The 27,683-nt window shown below is 38.6% G+C and overlaps 2 protein-coding genes across 2 annotated transcripts in view; one reads left to right on the forward strand and one right to left on the reverse strand.

Moving 5' to 3' along the window:
• The window catches only part of LOC121953725 (inositol-tetrakisphosphate 1-kinase), a 42,466-nt gene extending 22,930 nt beyond the window's left edge, over window positions 1-19,536 (reverse strand). The window contains exons 1-4 of the mRNA XM_042500934.2: window positions 19,309-19,536; window positions 18,699-18,849; window positions 12,305-12,329; window positions 597-722 (exon numbers count right to left, since the gene is read on the reverse strand). Coding sequence (XP_042356868.1) covers window positions 597-722; window positions 12,305-12,329; window positions 18,699-18,793 — 246 coding nt within the window. The 5' untranslated portion in view covers window positions 18,794-18,849; window positions 19,309-19,536. The remainder of the gene's footprint in view (window positions 1-596; window positions 723-12,304; window positions 12,330-18,698; window positions 18,850-19,308) is intronic.
• A 3,270-nt stretch (window positions 19,537-22,806) lies between these two features.
• LOC121953928 (putative E3 ubiquitin-protein ligase UBR7) lies at window positions 22,807-27,126 on the forward strand. Its single transcript, XM_042501210.2, has 11 exons — window positions 22,807-23,036; window positions 23,380-23,513; window positions 23,620-23,680; window positions 23,773-23,868; window positions 23,998-24,051; window positions 24,156-24,261; window positions 24,384-24,526; window positions 26,091-26,282; window positions 26,385-26,541; window positions 26,668-26,729; window positions 26,927-27,126. Exons 1-11 carry the CDS (start codon window positions 22,920-22,922, stop codon window positions 27,008-27,010), a joined length of 1,206 nt encoding a protein of 401 aa, XP_042357144.1. The 5' UTR covers window positions 22,807-22,919; the 3' UTR covers window positions 27,011-27,126.
• Window positions 27,127-27,683: the final 557 nt, after the last annotated feature.

Consider the following 27,683-nt stretch of genomic DNA (forward strand, 5'->3'; position numbering starts at 1 on the left):
ACTGAACTATGTCTCTGTTTTTGCAACTTACTCTTGCAACATTTTGAAACAACTAATGTTGGTTAACATCAGAAATTAAGCTAGAAGAAGAAAAAAACCAGCGTCAAAATGAGGAGAAAACATTAAATTTAGTGTTTAGTGTTGTATTGTTTTGATTCATATTCAATCCAGCTACACAATTATTACTACACATCCAACAGAGGTGGGGGTATGCATGCACAGACGACCACGCCCACTTAGGAGACCAGAAGAGAATACCATTTCGTATCACTGGAACAGCTTGTAATGAGGTATCTTCTGTTATAGACTATCTTCGGTACTAAAGCTACATGTTGGTCAATGACATGCAATATAATTTTTTAAATCTTTGTTTTAAGAGGTTTTTGATACATCTCCATACCTAAATAAATTGTGTAACTGAGTAAATGTTTGAGGGGTTGAGCACATTATTTCCAAATTATGTGTAAAACTTCCAGGTTTTCCAAGAGGTGGAAATGATCAATTTCATATGACCCACTTTTCCAGACCTCAGTACTTGTGTTCTTCGCATCACTTATAAATACTTTGGGGAAATGAGGGAGGACAAGGATGCATACCTGTACTCTTTGCACCAGCAGCACAGCCTGTGAATCATTCTGGTCAGCCTCCAGGATGAGATCAGTCAGTTTGTGGATGATGACGTCCAGGGGACCCTGCTCCTCCAGAGGCTGGCTGAGGTCCAGCTAAGGAGAGAGAGAGAGAGCCATGAGTCAAGGGTTATGGTGCAAACATACACTCAGGTATTCATTTATCACACTTAGAAATGGATTACAAAGGCAGTCACCCATTAAAAAAGGCCAATTTAAAAAAAAAAGAAAAAAAAAAATCATTTTATTTATTTCAAAACAGCCAGAAGTGTGTCTTAGCTGCTTTTTGGTGCATTTATAAAACTACAGTGGAAAGTCACTGTAATACAAATGTGCCAGTGTTAAATGAAAATTTGATTCTTGTTAGCATTTGTTCAATTCATTAAAATCTTTGGCAGGGGTATGTGTGTGTGTGTGAGTGTGAGTGTGAGTGTGTAACGGTTTGCTAAAGCAGTATGACAGGGTTTTTTTTCCAACCTATAGACGAAGTTTAATAAAATCGCAACAGTTTGTTCAGGCCTCAAGTCAGAACTTGACAATATTTTTATATTTTTCAATGTTGTAGTACTATTGCCTGCAGCTGGTTGACAAACTTACGTAATTTACATTTTTATGTTTTCCCTTTTACCCACTGTACGGTGCATAAAACTCTGTGTAGATTCCAGACTAAAACTGTGTGTATGCACAGAGACAGAAACAAGCATACACATTATTTTCATCAAAGTTATAAAGCTGTGTGTATGCCTGATTGTTTCATAATTCTCAGTCATTGTGGCGCTGGGCAAACAGGCACAAGCTTCATGTCCACACCCATAGTTCATCATAAGTGGATGTAGAAACACCCCTCCAGCACTTATTAGACCTGTCGCTGACAAATACAGTAGAGAAAGTGCAATTTCACCGACAGTGTTGCATTGGTGAAATTCTCCAACAGCGCCAGAGCAGCTGTCATTACGCACGTCCATTCCACTAATTCAAAACATTTCTGCAAATCATTGTTACGGTGAAATCTTGATCGTCACTATGATTAAAGGTGAAAGGGATGACCAGTGATTCATTCAGAGCCCTTATGTGGAAACTAACTTAACAAACGGCTCCACATGATAAAATCAAATGATAATTAACTGGGAGATTTATGTAAATAAAAATAATGCTAAAATGTATCACCCATGAATAATTTAAGATTCACTTTGTAAATGTGCCTATGATTTGCATTTGAGAGAACACAGTGTAAGCTGGAAAAAAAAACATATCAAGCACAATCAGTGCATTTGGCAAACAACCTTAGAACAATGTTACGCGCTGCTATCTCAGTTAAAACTTCTGAAGAATGCGTGCGCATATTCCTCCTTTATAAATACCAGTTTGTGTGTGAGAAAAGGCATACATGTGGTTTTTGTGCGTATATATTGTTTATGCATCTGGCCCCTGGAGCATTCAGAGGATGTATGGCTTTCATATGTATATTAAGAAATATAAGGACTTCGAGGCAGCTTCCAGAACAGAGGTGCTCCCAATCCAATGACAGAAAAATGCAATTCTTATAGAAATCACCATATGTCAAAAGTTTTTGACACAAAATCACATCATGGGTTTTTCAGTGGTGCTCCTCAAGGTCGTGGCATCTTAATGTGGAACCATTCTTATCAGTTCTCAAGTGGTAAGAAGATATTCAATGTAGCACCAAATCTGTGTAACAAATGGTAACAACCCCAAAATTGCTGCAACAACTTGTGAGACAAAACTGACCTTGGGAATGACCATCATATACTTCAATGGTAGAGGTCTAAGCCCTTAAATAACCTAAATATCTACAGTTTGAATGGACGCCTCACCATAACACAATGTTTAATACAGATTTATGACATAAAAAAGTTGACAGAGTGCTGAACTCCATATTGCATTAATCTTTACATTCCCTGCTTTCAGAGGATGTATTTTATGTACTTATTTGAGGGCATATACTGCTGACCTGCTGTCCTTCCCTAAAGATCCCCTGTGTCCCGTAAAAAAGACAAAAAAGGGCCTATGGAGGGTCTCAGCGAGGTTTAAAACTATTTTTTCAGTGTGATTGATAGCTTTTTAAACATGATGAGAGGGTATTTTTAAAAAAGAGACCACTAATTTTAGGAAATCATCAATCTGCCACTGCCCTCTTCATTTATACTTCCAATCTGTCGATATAAAAAGATTAATGTCTCCCCCCATCTCATAGTTCTGCTCTCGGAAACAAACATATTTTGTTTTCTGCCTCGTTGATTATAAAACAGCAATGGGGCTGACTCTAAATCTTCTTCCCCCTCTTTTATTTATAGCTCTAACTTTGGTGCAGCCAGAGTTTATGTTGTATTTGTTTTGAATTACACCATCAGGATTTATTTCTGGTGTCATCTATTTTACTATGAGTTACAAACTTTCTCTCCCTCTGGCCAGACCTCCAGTCTCGCTGAGCATATTCGACAGCCTCTGAGAAAATGCCAAATTAACATTCGTTTGAAGTTTACTGCAGCCGAAAGACTGACTGCACTGGCCAAGTAGTTCACAAGTAGTCAAAGCAGCTCTCCAAGTAAGATAAGACTTATGTAGGTCAGCGCTTACACACACGCATGTAGCAACATTACATGAGATGGAGAGATGCCAGGCTTTAGCAACCAATGTTGAGTCGTCTGCTGATGAAAGTCAGCTTTACAAAAAGCCTAAATTTTGGCTGAATGCGTCCAGTTTGTTGCGACGAAGGGTTCAAGTTAGGTTTGAGCGTGACAGACAACTTTTAAAGATAAAAAACCTGAGGGTGCCTGAACTTGAAAGTGCTTTCTTTGCTGCATTTTTGGTCGCTACATAAAGGACCTTCTGAATTTATGAGGCAGTGTTGTGTGAAAGGACAAACAGGCAGAGAAATAAAGCAGCCTTCAATATGTGGCTAGGCAAAACATTACTGAAACCCAAATATCTTGCTTGGGCTGTGGGTTTTTTCATACAATTGTGGCAGTCTTGATTCATAAGACAAACACTCAACCAGATAATTTAATAGCACATTATGACTTCATCTCAGTTCCCACACACTATCATGTACAGAATTTCAAAACTTCTCCATGACTTTCAAAGGACCCCATTTTTTTTCTTGCCCTACTAATACTGCCCTACTAAAAAGCCAAACATTTTTTAAAAGAAAAAAATCCCCCTCCAAACAAAAAACTCCAAAGATTTTTAAGTTTTCTAAAACAAAAAAACAAAACAAAACAAAAAAAACCCCACTAAAATAAATCTTGAACTAAATAAGACTTAGAAATTAAAAACAGAAAATCTGGATTTTTTTAAAAAGAAAACATGCCAGGGGGCCCTGGGTTTGGAAGGCATGTTTTCTTAAAAAAGAAAAAAAATGGTGAAATAAATGCAAAATACAGCCATTTAAAGTTGTATGCTCCTCCCCTCAAGCCAAAAGTGCTTATAAAATCATCTGACGTCTAGTCGCCATACATGAAAGCAGACATTGGAATGAGGAAGAAAAAATTAAGAAATGTTAGTGATGAAAAAATAAACAAAAGTATAACCAAAATGTTACATGTCGAAGCATATTTAAGGTATGTTACATTGGCAGCTACAGAATATAAATTCACCATTATGTTACATTCATGTAATTTATTTTATTACATGCAACACCTATCCATGATTTTTCCAAGCATTCAAGACCGTGGGAACCCTGCTTGATCAGACTAAAAGACAAAGCAACTGAAACCAGAGCAAACACCCACTGCACTGACAAGAGTGTGTCAAAAAGAGCTTATTGTGTCAGTTATAGTACTGTGGTTGTGTAATGCAGTCATACACTAAACCATTAGTTAATCAGCAAATGACAATCACCTGATCGCTACAGACAAAAGACAACTCAGCAACACCTGTGCAAATAAGCCAGAGCTGGGCAGGACCCCACTGTCCTTTGTACTGTCCAGACAGTACGCATACCGAGAGCGAACACGCCTTAATCACACTGATGTGGATCAATGCAAGAACTGTAGAAGTGTAGAGTTTCAGTTGGTTTAGGGTTGGCCGCAGTATACCTGTCAGTTAGGCTAACATTTCCTGGTTAATAATTGTGAGAAGTGTGATGGATAGATGACTAAATAGCGTACCCTTGGTGATGCCCTGAAAAGTCAATTGCACAGAGTGGTAAATCTGTTAAATATCAGTTCATTTAGATACCGTGTTCTTTATGCTGGGACTATCAGGAAGAACAAAATGTCTAACTGTAGTAGGTTTGTTTGAACAGAGGCACAGCACAGAATATGGGCGTTTCTATGTTGAGCCGGCACAACCTATACGACACATAATAGAGTCTACACGCAAACAAATGCCAACACACCCTGTAATGTTCAAGTCAAGCTGTATTTCCTAAAGAGCTCATTATGCTACATCAACACGGCAAGTCTTTCCCTGCCCATCTTAACGCTGCTGGATCTCATTCTCCTCCATGCTCCATTCCTCCTGCCTGTAGAAGCACGCCCTTCAGCTCAAAAGCAATATGCCAACACGAGCTGTAAAAATGTACACAAGGCAACAAGGCTGAAAGCATCCAGGGAGCCTAGCAGGTTTGCTAGAATAGACACAACATTTTAAAATCAACTGCATCTGCACTAGTGTGGATAAGGGAGGTCTTAGCTGTGGGTGATATGGATACAATAATCTAGCCCAGTATGTGAATTTTTTTATTTTTCCATATAAATCAGACAATTGCAAAATCTTTCTTTTGCAGCAGAAATAACTGTAGAAGACAGTGGCTGATACAGTATTTACACAGTAAACTGTGGATAAATGTTATGATGCACTGTAGCAATCAGACATTAAGTAATACTCAACAACCATTTTCAGGATATGCAAAGCTGACAATATTTCATCAGAATCCGCCAGTATAATTGCATGAACTAAAAAGACAAAGCCTAGGTTTAAAATAATTAAGCATAAGATGGGCTAACAAAACCTTCAAATTTATTTCTATGTGTTATCCTGAAGTACATTTAATGGCAAATACTTCAGTAGAATTTTGAGATCAGGACTTCTTCAGTTGTATTCATGCTTGAGTATATTAACTATTGATCAAAATATTAAATACAATTGCTTTATCTTGCTCTGTTCTCTTCTTTAAGTTTGTATTCAACATTAAACCTTATTATCTTAAGGCAATGTACTGGAACAAATATATGTTACTAAAAAGGGAAATTTCATTATTTTGGCTGGTAACAAATGTGCCTGGCCGGTGGATTTTTTCATCTTATCGTCCCCTCGGCCAGTGAAACTTAAGTTCATTTGAGGCACTGCTGCAGACCTTTTGGTGACTCAGTGTCTCAGCGTCGAGCTGGTTTATCAGGAATCACGTGGTAGATGGTAGAAGTGTGGCATATGGCAGATGAATAAAACACGTAAGTATGCTGCCATGACCTTAATAGCACTGTCTTTGTAAGTCAACACTCGTAAAATGTGTTGTCACCTGTGGATAAACTATAACTGGGTCTGTAACATTACAACAGCAGTTGTGACACGAGGTACAGCATGTTGGTAAAAAAACGAAGTGGTTGCTCTTCTGTTTAGCTAGCAGAGTCAGCGTGGCAGAGGCGGGTGAAAGGGAATTTGTCTGTACTCCTCTCCGCTGAGGCTTGGCTTTTAATCTCTTGCTTACACAACACAGAGGGCCCATCCACAGCCTGGCCCCTCCACAAAAACAGGACTCTACATCGCGGGGGTCAACACCCACTGGCAAAGACACATCGCAGAGGATGAAACTCTCCTCTCCCCGTGCGTAAACAGAGTGACCCGGCTTTAGAGCTCATCCAAAAACCCAGCAGTAAAGTCACTGATGTCCTGCTAAATGCTAAAAGCAGAAATGTCAGCTGACGTCTTTGCAAGTCCCTCTGGGACAGAGTGCTAGCAGTGGGCCATGGTGGTGATGGACAGCACAGAAAACACGCTGGATCCTGGAGGGAGAGGGTAGGTCAGGGCCAATATATTTTCAGCTTTGATGTAGCTCCGTGGTGGGCCCAAGCTATACCCCAGGGAAATTTAAGAATGGTGATTTTGAGTAAGTAGCACAGACAGAGCTCACATGTGTACTTGAGCTTCTAAAAATAACTGTGTACAAATACAGTGAACATATATCGACCATTGTTTGCAGCCGTTATTTGTCTCTGCCCTGTTGAGGTTTTCTGCTTCATCCTTTAGATGTCTCTTTTTGGTTGCCCTCAGCTGGATCTAACCTCACCTGGCTTTCGCTTTGTTGTCAGACTAGCCCAGAGTGCAGACAGACGTGATAAATGATTTATTTAGTATGGCGTGCGGCACTCGACACCCTAGTGAAACATATGTGTCAGAGACAAACTGTGGCTGTTTGCCACACCTTACATGAAGTAGAAGAGTAACATGAGAGGGGATCAACATGTCTAGCAGTCTCCATCCAAAAACCATATTGAAGGTCAAACTGGGAGCTCATTAGGTTAACAGAGTTCTCCCTGGAGCACTCACTGCTGACTATAGTGTGCTCTGGAAGATGAAGAGGAATCCTTTCCACATTAATCAATTAATACATTTTGTTGAGTATAATATTAGATAAGAAATTATGAAATGATCATGACTTAAATGACTTAGTAGGTAGCATAAAGATATACAATGAGGTGATTTTCATAAAAAAACACATCACTTGTGATCAACTAGATTGTGATTGTGATTCAACTATTTTCATATTATCTGTGTTTGGGATGTTTATAAGCCTGTACCCCCAAAGAACTCAAGTGAGGTTGAGGCTTTATAAAAAGTTAGCAACTAGGTGCCAGCAGCAGGCAACCGAGTGACACAGCACTCAAAAAAGCAAACACAGCAGAGCAAAACACCAAACAAGAGTGAATCAGGGGTGTGCTAACAGTTTCCTGCACAGTATACCTTCAAGAACAGACATTTTTGATACCTTCTTTTAAAGACATTTTTGGCTAATGTATAAATTTGGGGGATGAAAAAGAACTACTTCAGAAGAAAATAGACTTCAGATCTCTATAAGGTCTATTGAGATTGGCTATGTATATTTAGAGATAAGAGAGACATGATCCATCATAACTCATGTTCATGTTGGTCAAAATGATGAATTTCTCATTCATCATCATCTCCCGACTTGAATTTAAGACACCTAATACAACATACTTCTCTACTAATTACAAATAATGGCCACCAATTAGGTTTCTTTGAATGGTGGTACACTGGTAGACTAATAAATACCATCTAAAGACAATATGTTGTTTGTCAGGCTCCAAAAAATCAATATGTGGGTGAGATACAGTACCATGCCGGAAATTAACTTTAAATTCTTGGGCACTTACCATATTATAAAAACAGTAACTCAATAATTTTCTGTGGACAGCCCACTCAAACGATGGCCATTTGCTGTGATGGGTTCTCTCTCGGAGAGCGAATATTGGCTTCTTCAAGGCCGAGCCCGGTGAGTTAATTTCATCAGCTCTGTGATACAGACAAGCTAATGTACGGTGCACCAGGAGGATGGCTTTCATGAGCTCAGGGCTATGGGGTCAGTATTGATGAGCTGTTACAAAATCACTCGGAGGAGGGAGAGGAAGCATGGAGGGATGAGACAAGGTGAGCGTGATAATGGGCTGCTTAAAAAAAGAGCTTGAGTGGAAAGATGCTGGAGGCTAAAGGAGCCATCGTGTAAAGTCATTCAAAAGGACCATCTGTTCCTTTCCCCTTCTGTCAGTCCATACATGTGGTTTTCCCACACTAGAAATGGAAATATAAAATGAGCTCCCTAGGGCCACCAGATTTAGCAAAGATCTGTTCACACAGGGTGACGTCATAATCACTTTCAATCCTCTGGAAGGTCCAACCTCTGGTGGCAAATACCATACATCACTAGTTGGAAATGCTGTGTGAAGTATCTATACAGCATTTTAACCACCTCTTAAAAATTGTATGATTTAGCAGATTTTATCAAAGTATTTCACTGCTGGACAGATGGTGTTTTCATAAAACTGGGCTGCAGCAGAAAGATGCGGTAAAAAGATGCAAATACTTTTTAAGTTGGTTCAACATGACCAGAAAACACAGCATTTGCTTTTGCTCAAGAGGCAGAAAACCTACAACTACCAGAATGCACTGATGTAATTGCATTGATGTAATGCGTGTAGCTCATCCAGAGAACAATATTGTGGCCTGCTGGTAACAAACGATCTCATAGTACAGCTAAAACAGGTAAGCAAAAATTTGCTTCTAAAAACATTTTAGGCAAGAAATATGCAACACAGTAACAGAATCTTGATTCATATTTGATCAGCACTGCTTGTTTTCCAGTTTGAGCTCTATTCAGCCTGCGTTTTTCACAATACAGAAAGCAGTGTGGTGCCCATCTCCTGTTCGCAAACTGGTATTTCAGCTTGATAGTGTACTTAAATATGTTTCTGAAAACATTTTAGGCCAGAATTAGGCAACCGAGTAACATAAACTTGATTTAAAGATTAATTTTTGGACTTAATGACCCCGGGCTAACTGGAGACAGAGTGGGGAGATCTGGGAGCTGGCAAGATGAAGAAAGGTTTACCATGGTTGAGTAATACACACTACCCACATTGTTATGATAAATATCTCCTCAACACTGCAAGTTACAATTCTTTTCATAACTGATTACTCTGACTATTATGTTCTGTATTACATATTTTATAAACATTTGGTCTTAACATGTCAGACATTAATAAAAAAAAGTGCACAACACAATATCCTGAGAACAAGGTAACATCCTCATGCTGCTAGCTTTTCGGACAAACAATCTAAAATCCCCAAGTTCTGCCGTTCTAGCACACAGCTATTATTCCAATGAATCTGTGTTTTCGACAGAAAACAAATTACTGACTTGGCTTATAATATGGCTTACAACAACATGACCTATTGGTTAATCCTGCAAGAAAAGCCTCAGTATAACTCATCCTTGGATATCCCAAGGTTGAGTTGTTATGGTCACGATCAGCTAGTCCGTCAGACCACAGGGACAAGGTTAGGTGATTCAGTTGGCTGCAAGACATAAATCTGCAGCTATTTTCTGCCTTCAGCCTTCAAGAGAAGGTTAAATGGACTTCATATCCACAAGACAGCAACACTCCCACCTACCCTTAAAGCTTAAAAAAATAAATGAATAAAACATGAAAAACACTCCAGCTGAACACTAAATTTGCAAGGAAACACAATTTTTATTTTGAAGCATTAGCAGTGCCGCAAAAGTTTTACTGTACTGTTCCACCGCTTCCTTTCGATGATGTGCTCTTTATTACCGCCTGTCTCATCTGTTGTTATCTCCGTCTCTAACAAAACATTATTTACACTCTCAATGTGGAAATTTGTCTTTTGGCACTAGTTAAATTAGGCTCAGGGCCTCAAGGACGAGACATACAAGAGAAGACATATATAATAGCAAGGTTTCAAACACATGGCATTTGAAGCTGCATCACTGATTGCAAAGTGACGGTCTGAGGGAAAGTCTTTGGGTTGCTTGGGCTCAGAATGTACTAGTGCAATAGGAGAAGACAGCTTTGTGACTTGTATAGCAAAGCCAAAACATTACAACGGCCACCATTATCTCCGCTCTGATGCAGCCATGACAGTACAGGCACTGACTGGCATTGGGTGCATCTCGGGCAGTCCAGTCACCGGTATGAATTAAACAAATACCTCTGCAAGTTTGAGTAGACTGATCTTCCTCAACTGGCGACAACAGCTAAACTAAAAACAAGAAAGAGTTGATGCTGATTTGTAAGAGGGGGAAAAATCTCAACAGGTGGTTGTGGAGAAAGGAGTTATGGGGAAGGCCAGGGCTGTTCCAGTCCCTGGGTACCCCTGGCTCAGGATTTGTGAGGACTTACTCTCCCAGGAGTGACTGAATGCACAGTGGGAAACAAAGCCCTGCTTACTTTGGGACTATTCCCAGGACAGGGCTCTTTCTGGGTGTGCTGATATCGTTAGCATAGAGAGAGGAAAAAAATAACCTCAAAGCAAAAGGGGGGAAAAGGCCCCCAGACAAGAGGACAAGAGACGGCATTAAAAAAAGAAAAATAGAGGAAGAGACTGACAGAAAAAGCTGGATGATTTCCTCCTCAATTGCAGAGAGCACTTTAACTGACAAGCACTTATCAACACTGAGCTCCCAGGACTTTGTAACAATTGTTACTATGCTGCTGTATGTGATGTGTTTACTAACTCAGTGTATTGTACTGAGTCCAATATCCATTAACGACAGCAGCTTTTATTTTCCTTGGGCGTGTATTTACCTGAACATAACTGAACACCCCTCTTTGACTTAAGCTAAGTAATTACTGGAGATAGACCATTATAGGACTGGGTGATGTGGCGCTAAAGTAAAATAAGGATATTTTTTAGACTATATCGTAACACAAGATATATGTCTCAACATTTTGAAATCTCCTCTAAACTACTGTTGACTGCTAAAATACAAAATTATTAAACAATAAAGTAGCGACTGTCACAATAAAGCAAACAAAAAAATAATGTTATAATTAAGAAAAATAAAGCACTGTTCGAATTAAATAAATAAAAGCACAACCACTGGTGCTTGTGTTTTGAAGCACCCTGCTCGTCTTGAGCAGGAATTGTCGACGTTTTTGCTGTTAACTGGAAGCTTTTGTTCACACTTACATGTTAGCAGAGAGTTAAACTGTAAACTTAACGCCTGTAAAAGCTGGAAACAAACTAACAGCTCTCCAGTTTATAAATTAATAGTATTTGCAAGTAACACGGGTGGTCCATGTTTGAAAATGTGCCTAAATAGCTGCAGTCCAGAGCCCCGAATATACAAAACACATGCCTCGTCTGCTGACATCACCATTTAACTCCTTAAGTTAAACTGTTACTGCAGCGCCGTTAAGCGTGATGATTTGTTCACTGTAAGTGGGACACAAACTAACATCTTTCCAGGTCAGATATGATTAATATTTGCAAGTAGCACTAGTGCTCCATGGTCGAAAATGTAAATAGTAGTGATCTGGGGCCCTGCAGATAAATATACTTATGCCTGTGGCTTAAAAAAAAGATGTGACAATTTATACTTGATTTTTGCGATATAGTCATTTTATACATCCTACATGGAATAAGCCGCAATACATTGAGTATATACCATTATTTGCTTTTATAGATCCACATTAAACAGAATACATTGACATGGATATAATTAGTCATCTGGAAAGAGTTGCTCGTGTTTATGCAACTTAATATAATGAAAATATTGCTATCACTGATGTCAGATACTGTGGTAACTTTTACAACTGCAGCCTGGCTTTAAAAATTTTCAACCACACACACTCGCAACTCAACTCTCACAGAATGAGTAGCCAGTGCCCTAATTAGATCCCTCTGTTGTACTACAGAGTTTACAGAGTGGCCATATTGTGCTGATGATAGTACTACTACTGATAGTAGTTTCAAGCAGAAATCTGAAAAATGTATGTGTAGTAAATGTTTGGGTTGAAACTCAGCATTGAGTCAGAATAAAATTATGTCTCATCAAAGACATAGGCTAGCTTTTTGGAAAGACCTCCCAACTAAAACAATGACTGCTCAAAATGTTCATGTTACAAAACAACAAAGAGGAAAAAAACAGCATAAGAAAAAAGATTTTGTCTACTTACCTGAACAACTTCTATTCCTCTTTTCCTGAAAAATAAGACAAAAGTAACAGTCATTATTCTGCCCTAAAATGAACTGAAAGTTATCAGTCTTAAATAGAACCTGCCATAGGTATATCAGAAATACCTAAAAGCTATATGATGCAAGATGTTATGTAGTCATGTTTAAGGCTCTAAAGGTAAGCATAATGGGGCTCTTTTCCAAAAAGTCCAAAAAGAGTGTCTTGGAGACTCAGAGGAAGAAAAGCCCTGAAGGAACCCATAGACTATAAAAGACAAACTCTAACACAAAGCTAAGTGATGCTACAAATATCATCAACTTGCATAATAGTAATTTACTGTTTATTTTTTAAGGTCCTTCCTTTATAGTGTGAAGGTTCCTATTACTCTTTATAGTAAATGTGATGACAAAACAGTTCCTTTCCATAACAGGTGGAAAACAGAAATTCATTAAGGTCCTTAACAATTTGACTCTATGGACAGTTTCAGACATGAGCTACTGACACAAGTCATTCTGTGCTTAGATGTCAAAAACAAAACAAAAAAGGAACCTGAATTATTCAGTAGATTTGTCTGATTATAGCAGGACAGCTGAGAAGAGTCACTGTGTCTGAAAAGACAAAAATCCCAAAGCTGGAGAATACTCCAGTTCTCAGAAACAGTGCATAAATACTAGTCTTTGGATCAAAAATAGTTGCTTGGCAACCAGCATACCACTATAAGAGTGTAGTTGTTGGTGGACTATCACAACATAGTGCATTACTACACTAGGGCTGCACAATACAATGTTTTTTGTTTTTTTTTAATCGTCACTGCAATGTAAATTTGCACATCAAACACATTTGGAAAGATTCTGATATTGAACTCAGGGATTTTTGTCAGTTGAAAGAGAGTAAAAAACTGCACTTTAAAATGTAAATATTATATACACACACACACATATATATATATATATATATATATATATATATATATATATATATATATATATATATATATATACACACATACACACACACAACTATCACTTCTTGCATATTTTCCTCAAATCGTGCAGCCCAATACTCCACTGTACACACGAGAAAAAATTGGTCACATATACTATGAGCACAAACACTGACGGAAGCCTACTGAGTCCTGATTGGGCTGAAGTAATAGCTTGCTTTTGCTCCCAAACAGGTTGGAAATCTGTAAAGCTTTGAAAAAAATTGAGTCAAGGCGAGCATTTTTTCAAACAAACGACATGTTGCGTGGCCTGTCCACTGACACATGGAGCGCGTTGGGACATCTTCGTTGGAAAAATGAAACAAAGTGATGTTTGTTTGTTTGCACTGATTCCAGTTAGGAAGAAGTGTGAAAGTACACAGGCGTGTTAAAGCGACTGCTAAATCACAAAGATTAGTGCATACATTTAAATGTGGGATTACTTGGTCTCTTTGACAGTTTTTTATAGGTATCTGTCACAGAGGATGTCCTCACATGTTGAACCCTTTGAAAGGTGGGCAAACTGGCTTGCTTTCCTTTAAAAACATGGAAAGCAAGCAATGAGCAGATTAGAAGACATAACCCAGAAATTAGCAAGAAATGATGAAAAAATAGATGAAAATTAGATGATAATTAGACAAAGAACAAATGAAAACAACAATCAAACAAAAAAATAAAAAATACAAGAAAACAGCAACAACAACAAAAACACACTCAGCTTTTTTTTTTTTTTTTTTTTAAATCTAAATGGACTAATTTCTTGCAATTTTTGGGACATTTCTTATCAAGCTAAGCATTACCATTTCCCATGTTTTTGAAAGAAATCAAACCAATTTGCTCTGGGTTCAAATGTTTATATACATTTGAAAGGCCCCTGAATGCAGCACAAGAAAAATGATGTCAATCCAGGTTTCAAAGAGTTAAACCTGTTGGGTTTGTCCTAACCTCACCAGGCCACCACTGAAAGACAAACAACTGCCCAGACAAAAAAGTAGAAGAGGAAAGACACATTCTCACATTTCTGGTGGAACTACTTGTCAAGTAACCTGTGCAGCTCTATGCCACAAATTAGCCAAAGTTTTCAATGTGTTAAATTTAAATAACCAAAACAACACATTGACTACTTGGGGGAGAATTTACTATGAGTACAAAACCAGCATCACAACTGACTCAGCCTGTCCAGCCCAGTTGTTTTTGAGGTTACAGCCCCATGGTAACAGCAGTGCAGCCATTCACCGCTTCACAACAATGTGGATATTTAATACTGCAGCTGGCGTTTTTCATGTGGTGTGAATGGGGCCTTTAGTTTCGTCCCATCTCAGATATGGAAATCATCTGTTCTCCTATATTGTTAAGCAGCCAGTAGAGTGAAAGGGATGAAGGAGTAGATCCAGCAGAGGAGCAGGCCAAGGTCAGAACTTTTTAACTTTTTCAATAGGAGATGTAATGAAGAACAAGACACTTTATTATGCTATTTCTTACTAACACACAGCATTGTATATCCATGAAGTCTAACTGTAGCGCTGGGTATTGTGGTGCATCATAGACAACAACAGACTGCGTGACAGTATGAGATTACAAAGTTTACATTCAGGCGTTATTTGAGAATCTGTTGACGTGATCAGGCAACCATTACAGACAGATAAAGTGGGCCAGCCAGGTGAAGCAGCATTACCTGTTTGAGCTGTTAAAACTCCTGCTCCTTCAAATCAACGCAACCATATCATTACATGTCATACTCACCACAGGTTTTAAATAATCACATCACTTCAGTATTTGGGCAAAGGACTACATACAAACATACAGTGGGTGTAGCTCAATGTAATCTCAATAGACCTGTTGTCCTAGAGTGGCCTCGCCTTGACAGGACAAAGCAACAATATTTTCACACTATCCAAAGACGCTGAGGCTGGCTGTTCTCAAGGGCATTGCATTTTTTCCAAATCAGGTATATGCGAGTCAGAAGCAGGCATCTAAATTGCTGTGCAAGCCCACAGGACACAAACAGAAACCCAAGTGGCTCTGACCAACAGGAATCCCTTCAAGTCCAGCTGCAAGTGACAGGGCAGACTGCACATTGAAGCACTCGCAGTGTCAGCTGCATGCCACATGATGAGAGGGGAAAAACCTGCTCAGTCACTGTGAGAGTATGACACTGGCACATCCTGTTGAGGTTAAACATTTGATTTATCTTTTATCTGCACACATCTATCTATTAAACACAATCAAGGGGTATGAAATTTAATTTAAAGAATGTGATATTGCCAAAGAAGCAATTCCTTAAAAATAAAATGGAAATAAATGGGGAATACTGTCACGATACTTACACCTCGGCACAAAATGAATGTAATTTTAAAGGGTAGATGTGACGATGACACAGCAGAAGTTAACATTTATATGGATACTATGAGTGGACATCCAACAGTGATACACTTGGAATCTGACCAATTTACTTATCATGTCACCTCAATACTGTTATCTTGATTTACCTTAGTTTTGTTTATATTTCTTTAGCCATTTACTTTTATGTCATCTTTTACGGTTAGTCAGTCTTTACCCATTTTATTTTAGCGTTATTTTTCTTTCTCTTGTCTTGGGTTGTGTTATTGGGTTATCTGTGAGGTGATTTTGTGTTTATGAAAAATTTAAAATTCTATATGACATAAAAAATAAATCAGGTATTTGTGCCTTAAGGTTTGGTAACAAGCTGTCACTAACGCACAACAGTGATTCAGAGACATTTTACAAATAACTGACACACCCTTAAAGAGTTATGGCTCCTAGAAAGAGAAAATGCCTTAGAAAAAAAAAAAGAGTTGTTGTTCTTGTGCATATATGGGAAGGTTATCGTAGTTCTATATATTCCTTCCTCTTGAAGATGACTTTTGTTTTCTAACATGATAACTTAAATATGTCAGGGCAAGAAGAACCAGAAGACAAGTTTCAGTGGCTGATTGGGGGAAGCAGTGATCACATACATGATACACCCGTTTATTTACCTTGTGGCTCCCTTCTATTTAAACGTGCTGGTTTTTCTTGTTGTTCCTGTATAAAGGTAATTAAATTTGTTCGTCTTGATCTTTTATCACAAACACCACCTTTAAACACTTCGCCCCCACTCCCTCATAATAAACAGCACTCCGCCCTGCTCTGAGGGAAGGCGGGGGTAGGCGGGATGCAGGGACGGAGCCAGGAGAGGTGTTACTTGAAGGTTTATGAAGAGATTAAAAATGTTTTGTGGATTACAGTGTGGTAATCTGTGCTGGCTCAACCAGGTTGCTTCTATGAGGCAACAACCCTCTTGAAAAGGGTAGGACACAACTGCCTGCTTTAACACACCCTGATCAGATGACTGAATAAGTGTTTTCTCCATTCTCTCCCACTGTTAGCTGCTGACACTGTTTGTGTTTTCAGTATGACCATGGCCCTCACACATCATAAACAGCGAGGCAATGTTGCAATGAGAGATGATAAGGCTGCTGCCATACCTTGGAGCCATTCCCCAATATAGCATACTGTGTAACAGCTATTGTAAATCAGTGAGGGAGAGTTCACTTCTCCTGGAGTCATGTCTGCTGAGAAAATTCATGCCCTATTTTATAAGACCTTATATAACATTTTTTACTTGGCTGGAGAAGGATAAGCTACAACAAGATAACATACATACAGCACTCTTATAGCTGCCCCTCTCAAGGCTGAAGAATAAATCCTTGCAACTGTAGAAACACAGCCTTGAATAAATCCATGTTATTTTATTCATTTGGTCTGTTTCTTCTAGATAAATTAAATTCTTCACAACTAGACGCACAAAGCCAAGACTGGTCTCTGATATCACTATTCCAATCAGTGTAAGATACAGTAATGATCAAAGGTTGACTATGTGGAATACAAGCGCAGATTATGGTTTGGATATGTTTTCAACACAGCAGAGATTTAGTTTGTTTAATCCACACACCTGCCTTACAGTTAAATGCTTCAAGACAACTGAATACAAAAGAACACCTGTTTTATCTGCTTGTCCTGTTACACATGTGCCTTAGGGCACTACAGACCTACCTACACACTCTCCCTCCTCCCACTATGTCTCGACAGACACTGACTCAGGTTAGTGGCACCTTCCCTTGGGGCATGTATACATGCTATTTTATAAAAATGACGTTGCAATATAGCAGAGAGAACAGAAGCACAGGCCTTATTAACTGTACTTTTAATTAACCCCCATTGCTTAACATACTTTTATATTTTTAAAATCACATCCTGATCTGTGTGTGGAGAACAGTATTTCGCTCCTATTTTTGCTGAGTGTGTATTTTGACAGTGACAAACAGGTCTGCAGCGATATACTGATTTTAAGGTATACCGTGATATGAAAGTTGACAATTATCATACCGTGCATATTTGCTCATATAAGATATTGTAAACAATTTGATTGGAGGGAGAATCTCACCTCTATTTTTAGTTATTTTCAAAAAGGAGACTGTTTATATGTACTTCGATATAGAAAAAATGTTTCAAGTTTCAATTAAAGCAATAAAACGTTTGTGCTATCGACCCCTCGATACTGGTTTTTCAGGGCCGATGCTGATACCCATTATTAGTAGTTAATGAGACCGATAAGTCATATTTCGAACCAATATGCATTTACAATACAAATGAAATTCTTTCTGTCTTATTTAAAATTTGCAATATAACAAACTCCAACAAAAAAAACTTTGTTTAAATATCTTAAGCAAATGTCAAATGAAAACTGTAACGTTCAACATCACATGCAGCAAGTTCCCTGCAACGTTTTCTTTATAAAGTCGAGTAAAAATTTAAATAAAAAATTACACATAAAAATAGCTCCCTGAGGTTAAACAAAGTACAAGTTCCTCCCGTGCTGACACTTTCTTTGCACTTTTTAATCAATTATTTTCATCAGCGATTATTAAAATAAAGTGCCGATACAGATAATCTCCAAAATGCCAAATATCGGCAGATCAATAATCTGTCGACTCCTTGTTTGTTCATCCAAATACAACCCCTCTATTTTTATTCCTTTAAGGGTCATTCTGATCACAAATAACAATTCTGTAATACTGTGATACTGAGATACAGTAAAATTGCAATATTTTGAAAATCTCATATTGTTGCAGCTTCAGTGAGAAATAATCCTGATTCTGACATGAGCAGGGAAGTCACTTGTGCTGTGTGTAAGTAAGAGGACGTTCAAATGAAAACTACAAACTATTCCCTGTGAGAGCAGAAGAGATGATAATCAGCTCCTTTTGTCACTGAGTCATTAAGAGGAAGTCTGTGTCAGCACACCTCCTAACTCACTATGACATGGATTGTTAATGAGGTGTTGTGTGAATTTGTGTAAAGCTGTTTTGGTTCTTGACCTGGACACATGAAATTGGTTATAACCACACACCTGCACAAATCGGCAAAGGCCTGAAAATTCAGCTTCTTCATCTTCTTCTCGCTGAGCCAGTAGCCGACTCTCCGGCCTTTCAGGAAGGTCTGCATCTCCACTGTGCTCCGGGTCCTTCTCTGGAGGTAAACGGTGTGACTGAAGACTCAACCTGGGCAGGCGAAAACAGGAAACCAACGTATGCACGTTACAATGAAGGAGATACTCAAGTTCACCCCTCGGCTCGCGACTTAAACACAACTGGTCTGCCACGCTGAGCTCCTGTGGTTAACATTATCTAGTTTCTAAACACGATAGTACAGTGAACGCGGTTCAGCATCAGTGAAACACACACGCTGACCCCCTTTTGCTAACCTCAACTGCTAATGTTAGCTAGCTAGCTGGGCAGTGACAACCTGCATAGCTAACCGATGGCATGCAATTATAGAGAACAAGCTAGCGCGCTAACAACACCAACCAACGCTAAACGGCTGAACAGACAAGTAACACTACGAAAACCAAACGAGTTAACTATCAGTGGCTATCAGCGGATAGTTGGCTGAAAGATGAAGCAACTGACTCAACGGCAACTACGTCAAAAAGAGGCTGTGGTGTGCTAGCATTAACTAACCTGGCAATTTTAGCACAGTTCCCCCCCTGGATGTGTGTCCTCCTCAGAAACTAGCTCCGGTAGTTTCCCATTCTCGGTCCGTCCGCTGGAGAAGGAGAAGAAGTTTTCAAACAAGGTGACAGATGACAGGCACAGCTGTGCTCACGTTGAGATGTTCCTGGTGCTTGTTTCTCCCTCAGTCTCTGGGCTGAACTGACTGCACACACCCAGGAGCCAGGAGACTGACGCTGCCTTCACGAGCCCCTCGGAAAATACCGCTCCCAGCCGTCGAATCACAGCCCGCCCTGATTTCACGTGCTGCTGTGCTTTCGTAATCGATTAACTTGCAGATTCATCTCTGAGTAATCGAATCAAGTGTCTAATAAATGGCGGAAAATAATCAGGTGCTCATCTCAGTTTCCCAGATTTTTTTTTTCTTTTCCTTTTTTATTAATGTGTTTATTCATTCTAACAACCACAATGACGTGTGATAAACTTTAGAAATGTTTAATTTTTTGTCCGACTTAACATCTCTACAATTACAAAAGAGAGTAAATATCATAAGGTAAAAAGGATCACTTACACACTACTGCACCTCTTCAAATGTTGGAATTCCCTTATTTGTATGCATTATATACTCTATTTTAGCTTTATTTTTATTAATATTATCTCGGTGGGTTTTATTTTCCACCTTATGTTATGCATTCTGTGCATTCTATTTTATCCTTATTTCTTATCTTACTTTTACTAGTACTATCAAGTGGGTTTTATCCATGCTAAAATGTATTTTATGTATTCTATTCTGATCTTATCTCATTTTTACATGCAGGTTTTATTATGTCTTCATGTCTTCTATGTCTTTTCATGTAAATCACTTGGTGCATGTAATTTCTTTGTTGTAAAGCACATCGGGCTACATCTGTTGTATGAAAGGGGCTATACAAATGAAGTTTTTTGTTACTTTTATTATTATCATTATTATTATTATCCAACAAATATATATATACACACACATATATAGAGAGAAAAAAGACAAATAAATAATCAACGCTTGCCATGTAACATGGCAGATAAGTCCTTGATAAAACATACAAAACAAGTACACAGTTTAATATTTGTAAATATAGGCTAGATATTGTAAAATATGTTTTGACATGTATTGACACAGTGTGCATCAGAGGTTGAATCATTAATTTGTCCTCTAGTGTTTTTAATTTAGTTATGTAATTGATCACAGGGCCCCTAACAGACTCAAATTTTCCAGATGACCCTCACAAGTTGAAATTGATTTTCTCCAGGTTAATTAACATCATGAGGTCTTTGAACCACAAGATGTTTTGGGGGCAAATGATGATTTCCACTCACAATATTCCTCTGTGTGCTAATAGGGATGCAAAGGCAATAATGTTTCACAGTCATAAACCCAAAGATATCCAATTATTAATTATTTAAAACAGAGAATATCAGCAAATCCTCAAACTTTTGATGAAAAATTACTAATTTTATTATTTTATTTTACTTATTCAATTTAGTTTAATTTAATTTATTGTGAAATTGGTTTATTGAGTAATAGCTTCCATTCTGCATAAGGAGGGTGTAGCCTGTGCTCCTTTAATTGAATCTAAATTTCAAATCTGATTTGTGATAATGTTTTATGATAATATTATTTAAAAATGTATATTATGGTATTGTATTGTTTTGGTGTGGAGGATTTATATCCTGTTAATGGATATAAATAAAGTCCTAAAGTTGGGACGGTTGGGAGCAGTGTTTTCTGAGGGGCTCGTGAAGACAAAAGATATAGTCCTGTTAAGAAGGGTTTACTCTTAGGCAAAGGGGACATGCAATAGCAACTTAATGTTACCCATTTAAATACATGAACAAAATAATTAAACAATTATTAAAATACATAAAATAAAAGTAATGGTTTATGAGGTGTGAATGAGAATGAAGTAATTACTGTATATAATAATACAACTGAATTCTGTAAGTCCAAAATAACAATGTGGAATGGTAAACTAAATTAATTAGAATAATCCAAAAATGTAATGTGTACAGTTGCTGAGGTTGCAATAATGTAAATATATAAATGGTGTGTTGTTTAAGCAGTTGTTCACTGATAATGCTGACTTTCACTGCAACATTTGTTTTCATTATTAGGGCGAAAGATACAGATTGTGGTAATAAATACTTTTTTTTAAAGGAGAAGGGGGGGAAACAGCAGGACCCAGAATTCTTAGCTCTGTCCCTGCTGCACATTTACCATCTTTTCAGGCTTTTTATTGTGAATCGATATTATTTCCGACAGCCTGTAAAGGCAACAGGGATGCGGTCAGAGAAGTTCAGTGTGTTCCCTGAGAGCGCTGTCTGTTGATACATGAAGACTTGAGAAAGTTTAAGTTAATATATGAATCAGTGAGCTGGTTTTTGAATAAGCACACAAACCAATTGCAGTTTGCATGATTAATTAATCTTCTATTTGTGGGCCCGTTGCAGCTTTCACAATGGCAGCAGCCTCATGCATTGTATCCGCTGCTGTCAGCGCAAAGAGCGCGTATTGTCGGCGGGATCCCAGACTGACACACATGTCACAGTGGCGCCATCCACTGGAAAACCACAGCAACATATAATAGTTTTATTCTTCCCTACTGTTAGAGCCATAAAAAACAGACAGCAGTAGGAAATACTACAACTCTTAATAAAGAGTAATAGATTACAGATTACTAGTTACCATGTACCCCTACGTCATTAAAGTCATGTTTGAATAACTTTTATAACAAACTTCGTAAAATAAAGCTGAAAAATATACTATACTACCAAAAGACAGCATTCCCCCAGGTCAAAGTTTCAAAGATGCATTAAAGATATGCATCTTATGACTGCCTGTAGGCCTATGTAACCACTTAATAAAATAATCAATAAAAATATTTTGTAATTTAATTTAATTAAAAAGACTTCGAAGATGTAGAACGCGTAAAAAAATTACCATGACGTCTTGAGAACAAAATAAATGACAAATATTTCGAAAATACACAACCAATTTTCAGTCTCTCTCCCGACCTTTATTTACCACCAGGTATGTAACATCCCAAAATTTCACTTCGGACCTTTAATTTTCCTTTTCTGATGGTACCAAATACAACTGTGTTTTATTCTTTAATGGTTAATCAATGATGGTTGTGGTTGTTTGTTAATTTTGCTAAATTATTTCCCCCTAAACACATTAACAGATTTCCCTTATTGTAAATATTTAAACACAAAAAATGTTATTTTTTAATGTTTCTATTGTGAGAATATACCAACTTACTGCATGCCACAATGAGGAGGACAGGCCACCGTATGATGACAAAATGCATTGTAATTCCTCAATTATAATCTACTTAAAGTCAAATGAATGCAAGCTACTAAGGCCATAATTCACATAGCCTAATGCTACATGCTTGAAGTAAAATGCATCTACAGTTCAATCAATCAGTTTAATGATTGTTAATCAGTATCTTGCGTCACTTCCTCCACGTGGTCTTGGGCCCAAACTCCCGCCCGGAAGACTCATCATTTGTCAACACTGTTGTGCAGCTCAGACCGGTGTGTGTTTGTGTGTGTGTCTGTATTTTTGTGTCTCTTTTAGCGGTATGGCTGCAAACAAAGAGGACTCAGACCTGGACGATTTTCTTGCCAACGAGGAGGAGCTGGAGAAGGCTCTGTGTGTGCTGGCTGGAAGCGACCCAGAAAACTGCTCTTATTCTCGGGTAAGAAAAGCTGCCTGCACCGCAGCCCTGCAGCCATCGCTCCTTTATCCGCTCACTCGCCTCCTCGACAAAAATACTGCAGCTTTAGACACGGCATTGTGTGTTAATTGTGACTGTGTGTGTCACAAACAAGCAGTATTTTTTTCTGGTATTATAATTTCTTGTAAGTGGGTTGTAGTTTCTGTGGGGCACTCAAGAGTGAAACTATACATTTTTGGTTTCACTGCAGTATTTCCCATTAGACAACACAAAATAACTACTACAGTTCTTTATTATTATAGGGGACATGTCGTGAATATTGTGCATACTGCTGTGTATGTATACCCCCTGTGTTATGTTGCAGGGCTATGTGAAGAGACAGGCTGTGTTTGCCTGCAACACCTGCACTCCCAGCGCTGCAGAGCCTGCTGGGGTTTGTCTGGCCTGTGCCAATAAATGCCACGATGGACATGATATCTTTGAACTGTACACCAAAAGGTTTGTTTTGGTTTTTTTTTTCCCAACCTTTGTGTGCCGATGAAACAAAATTCAGTCCCACAGTTTGCTTCACCCTTTTCAAAATTTTCCCATTTTTCTCATGTAGAAATTTTCGCTGTGACTGCGGAAATAGCAAGTTTGGGGAATTTAAGTGCCAGCTCATTCCTGTAAGTCCTCTGGATATGAAACAGTGTCTACTTCTATTGTCTGGCATTTATGTTTTGATTTTTGGAAGTTATTCCATCTTTTGTATTCACAGGTCAAAGATGAGGAAAATGTGAAGAATCACTACAATCACAACTTCAATGGCTGCTACTGCACATGTGACCGGCCTTACCCAGACACAGACGATCAGGTATCCCATTAAATTATTATTTTTTTGTTTATCACAGATGTCTAATGTAATTCAGATTATTTGGATCAAATCTACTGTTTACGTTGTCATCTGTCACAACACATAACACCTTTTTTCATTATCTAATAGGCCGATGATGAGATGATTCAGTGCATCATCTGTGAGGATTGGTTTCATAGCAGGGTAAGCATAAGTCATGTTATTAGAGTTACACTTCTATAATTACAATTTCATTATTACAGTATGTCTTTCTCTAATTCTAAAGATAACTTGTGTGTATTTGACAGCACCTTGGCTGCACCACAGTGGAACCTGAGGAGCTGCAGGAGATGATATGTGAGGCCTGCATGAACAAGGCTCCTGTCTTATGGACGTATGCTGCTCACTTTGCAGGTAACTAATCACCCTGAGCTGTTCGTCACAGCTAGCAAATACAAACACACATGTACAATTTTGTAAAGATATAAAAACAAAATGCAGAGAGCATTTTTTTTTAAATTGCCTTTTCCCTTCAGTACCACCTGTGATCAGCGTCAGTCATCCTGAGGAGGAGGTAGATGTCGATGTCGAGGAGGGAGCAGAAAAGGAAGAAGCCTCTGAGCCAAGTCAAAGTAGTGATGAGAAACCGTCCACCAGTGCTGAGCACACAAAGCAGGAGGTAAGAAACAATGCACGTAAGGCTATTTCTATATTTGCATGAAGGGTTTGCCATCTTGACAACAAAAACCGACAGAGGGGAGTTAGAGTGAACAAGAAAACCCACAAACACCAAATCTGTGCTGTTGCTGACCAGCCAATTTCATATGGTAGAGATGGGAAAGATTCCCATGTTAACCACACGTGAACACTTATGTCAAGATGGTTTCATAATTACAGATTTGGTTGTGTCAGAGTTAAGAATACACTACTTTGACAACCCAAAACTATGATTAAACAAAAATCCACATTTCTGATGTTACAAATCTTTAAACCTACCACTAACCCTAATACTTTGTTTACTTTGTAGCACTTACCTGTTGGCAAAATGTAGATTATTCTAACACATTTTAATAACCACTTTCCTACATAAAACCTACCTCTACTTACATAAGGTATGAGACAATAAGAAATTATGAATCCCACAACGGGTAAATATACATGTTTTAGCAGCTCAAGAGTCAGAAGCAAGAGAATGCAAAAGTAGTGATTTGAGTGCTAAAATCATAAAATATTACAAAAATACAACTTAGATAAAATAACGTACTATAAAATCTATATTTATACTTACCTGAAATGTTTAGGTACAATATGATTTGTCCAAGAATGAGTCTTGATTTTGGTTAAAAATGATCTCGATAAGGTCCTCAAGTATAAAATATATATGTCTGATATGTTGTTGACACGTGTCTTGTTACTTTTCCATTTATGGTTTTTGTTCGGTTTTGTCTCATGGTAGAGTCTGAAAAAAAAAATCATAAGTGGTTAGATTTTTGAGAAATTCCCCAAATAATGTTAAACTTGTCATATCTATGCTGTATATGCACAAAAAGTAGTACATAATCATTGTTTTGCATTTATAGGGTAAAAGCACGGAATATAATCAACCTTGTTTTGTAACTTTGCCCTGCTATACAGATTTAAGATGTATTGTCCTGTTTCTCTATGGGCATAGTCCCTATGGAAATAAACTAAACTAAGCCAAATGAGCATCATGTGTCTCTTTAGATGTTTCCTATTTGTAGTATGATGAGTACTTTTGGCAGTTTACCTGGGTATATTTACCCGCCTCCATATCGTGGAAGCCCTCTACAGCTTTACAATGTGACTTCAAGTGGAGACTAACACTGTTTAATGAAGGGATTTGTTTGGAAAATGGCCCTAATGTACAGTTTTGGATTGCTCACCGTGCACATTTTTGTTGCCACGAGATGGAGCTGGAGGGCAACGAGCAGATTATAGTGCAGGCTCCAGCTCCTGTTATCGTGCTTTCCCCTCCTCTGGGTAATTAGGGGGGAAATGACCCATGAGGCACTGCCTCTCCTGCTCTGTAGACGGCTTTGGCCAGGCTTCACAGGACAGCTTACTGTAAACTGGTGATTTTCATCGCCCAATCATCTCATCGCGTCCGTCGCCCCGAGACTTCCCTGGATGAGTCTGCGGAGATATTTTACAGATCCCAGGTGTTATCTACACCTGCCAGTTTAACACAGTATCTCACCTCGTCCTCTGTTATTGTGTCTCAGGAAACACAAAGGAGTTCACCTTGCAAACGGACCCATGAGGAAATGACAGGCAGTCCTGCAAAGGCCACGGCCGGACCTGTTGTGTGCAAGCTGAGGGAGCTGCAGGCGACCGGGCTGGAGAGGCTGAGACAGGGAGCTGTGTTCTGGCCTTACAGCTGGCGCTCCGAGCTCTGCACCTGTACGAGCTGCAAGGTAGGCCACAGAAACAAGCTCTCACATTATAATGTGGGCTTTAACAAAGGGTAGAAGAAGGCGTCTTGCAGCGTCAGTAAACTGTGTTGCACTGTTGCACAGAGGGCCTATGTGGCTGCCGAGGTGCAGTTTCTCATGGATCAGTCTGACACCATTCTGGCCTACGAGAACAAAGGCTTGGACGAGCCGTTTGGGCAGCACCCGCTGATGGCACTGACGAGCTCGATGGACCGTGTACAGCAGCTGGAGGTCATTTACGGTGAGCACGGGGAGGGCGGTGGGAGAGATGCGGGGTCAGTTGTCCTCCAAGGATGTAATCATGCAAAGTGAAATTTACGGCCGAGGCGATTGATCGAGACTAATTAATCATGTGTTCCTCCCTCAGGTTTCAATGAGCTGACAACTTCGATCACTGCATTTTTAGACCAGTGTGCTGCTGAAGGAAAGGTGAGAAGTGAGAGTGCAAATGTAGTCTGGAGCGTTTGGTTTAAACTTTGCAAGGTCAGCACTTTAAGATTTAATTATTCACCCACGGAAATGTTGGTTTCATTCTACACGCCAATGATGAACAATGGGTCTTGTGTGTTCCCCCTTTTCTTCTTCCAAATCTAAAACTTGAACCATTCCCTTACTGTCTCTAACAGACGGTCACAGTCGAAGCTGTCCACGAGTTCTTTGAGGAGCTGCGGGCCAGAAAGAGACGAAGGACCAACGCAGGATACCAGTAACAAGGAGCCCATGCTGCTATCATAGGCCTGGTTCATACGGTGCTCTGAATGAATGTGAAACTTAAGAGACAACTCTTTGTCTCTGATGAATAAAAGGGGCCTCTTGCTGCAACAAATGTGATCCCTAAAGCTTGAACAATTAGTGCAAAGAGTACTGACCTGCTTATTGTTGTGAAGTGATAATTCTAGGAGTGAGAATTTCATGTCCAGTTGTTTTTACTGATTTATAATGATGCCTTAACCCTGACACTCCTAATGAATGTTATTTGAAACATTTTGATCAGAGAAAATGTTTCAGCACTGTTCGCTTTAAGAAGATTAAAGTGTTATTAAGTAAAGTGCTAATAGGGCTGGGCGATATGGAAAAATGAAAAATCAAGATATTTTTGACCAAATACCTCAGTATTGATATTGCAGTGACACTGTAGAACTATTGGTGCTTTCACAATCTATTTACACAATGAATTTTTATGATAAATAATCATCAGTAATGTGAATATAATGACTAAGTGGAAAAGAAGCAAATAATAGAACAGCTAGAACAGTCTGGTAAGTTCAGAAAATGACATCACTTTACCGTTAAAACCAGGAAAATACAACACTTTAAAAAAAATGTACGATACAATATTTGGTCTCATATTAAAATAGACATATTGCCCAGCCCTTATTGCTA

The sequence above is a fragment of the Plectropomus leopardus genome, chromosome 14 (assembly GCF_026936395.1).
Source record: "Plectropomus leopardus strain MGB_pleo_1.0 chromosome 14, ASM2693639v1, whole genome shotgun sequence".
Lineage (NCBI taxonomy): Eukaryota > Metazoa > Chordata > Actinopteri > Perciformes > Serranidae > Plectropomus > Plectropomus leopardus.

What these genes read in the sequence shown, in the direction of transcription:
- LOC121953928 (XM_042501210.2), top strand. Translation starts at nt 22,920, where the DNA reads ATGGCTGCAAACAAAGAGGACTCAGACCTGGACGATTTTCTTGCCAAC. An exon ending in GTATGCTGCTCACTTTGCAG is followed by an intron (nt 24,262 to 24,383) that starts GTAACTAATCAC and finishes TTTTCCCTTCAG; the next exon opens with TACCACCTGTGATCAGCGTC. An exon ending in CTGAGCACACAAAGCAGGAG is followed by an intron (nt 24,527 to 26,090) that starts GTAAGAAACAAT and finishes ATTGTGTCTCAG; the next exon opens with GAAACACAAAGGAGTTCACC.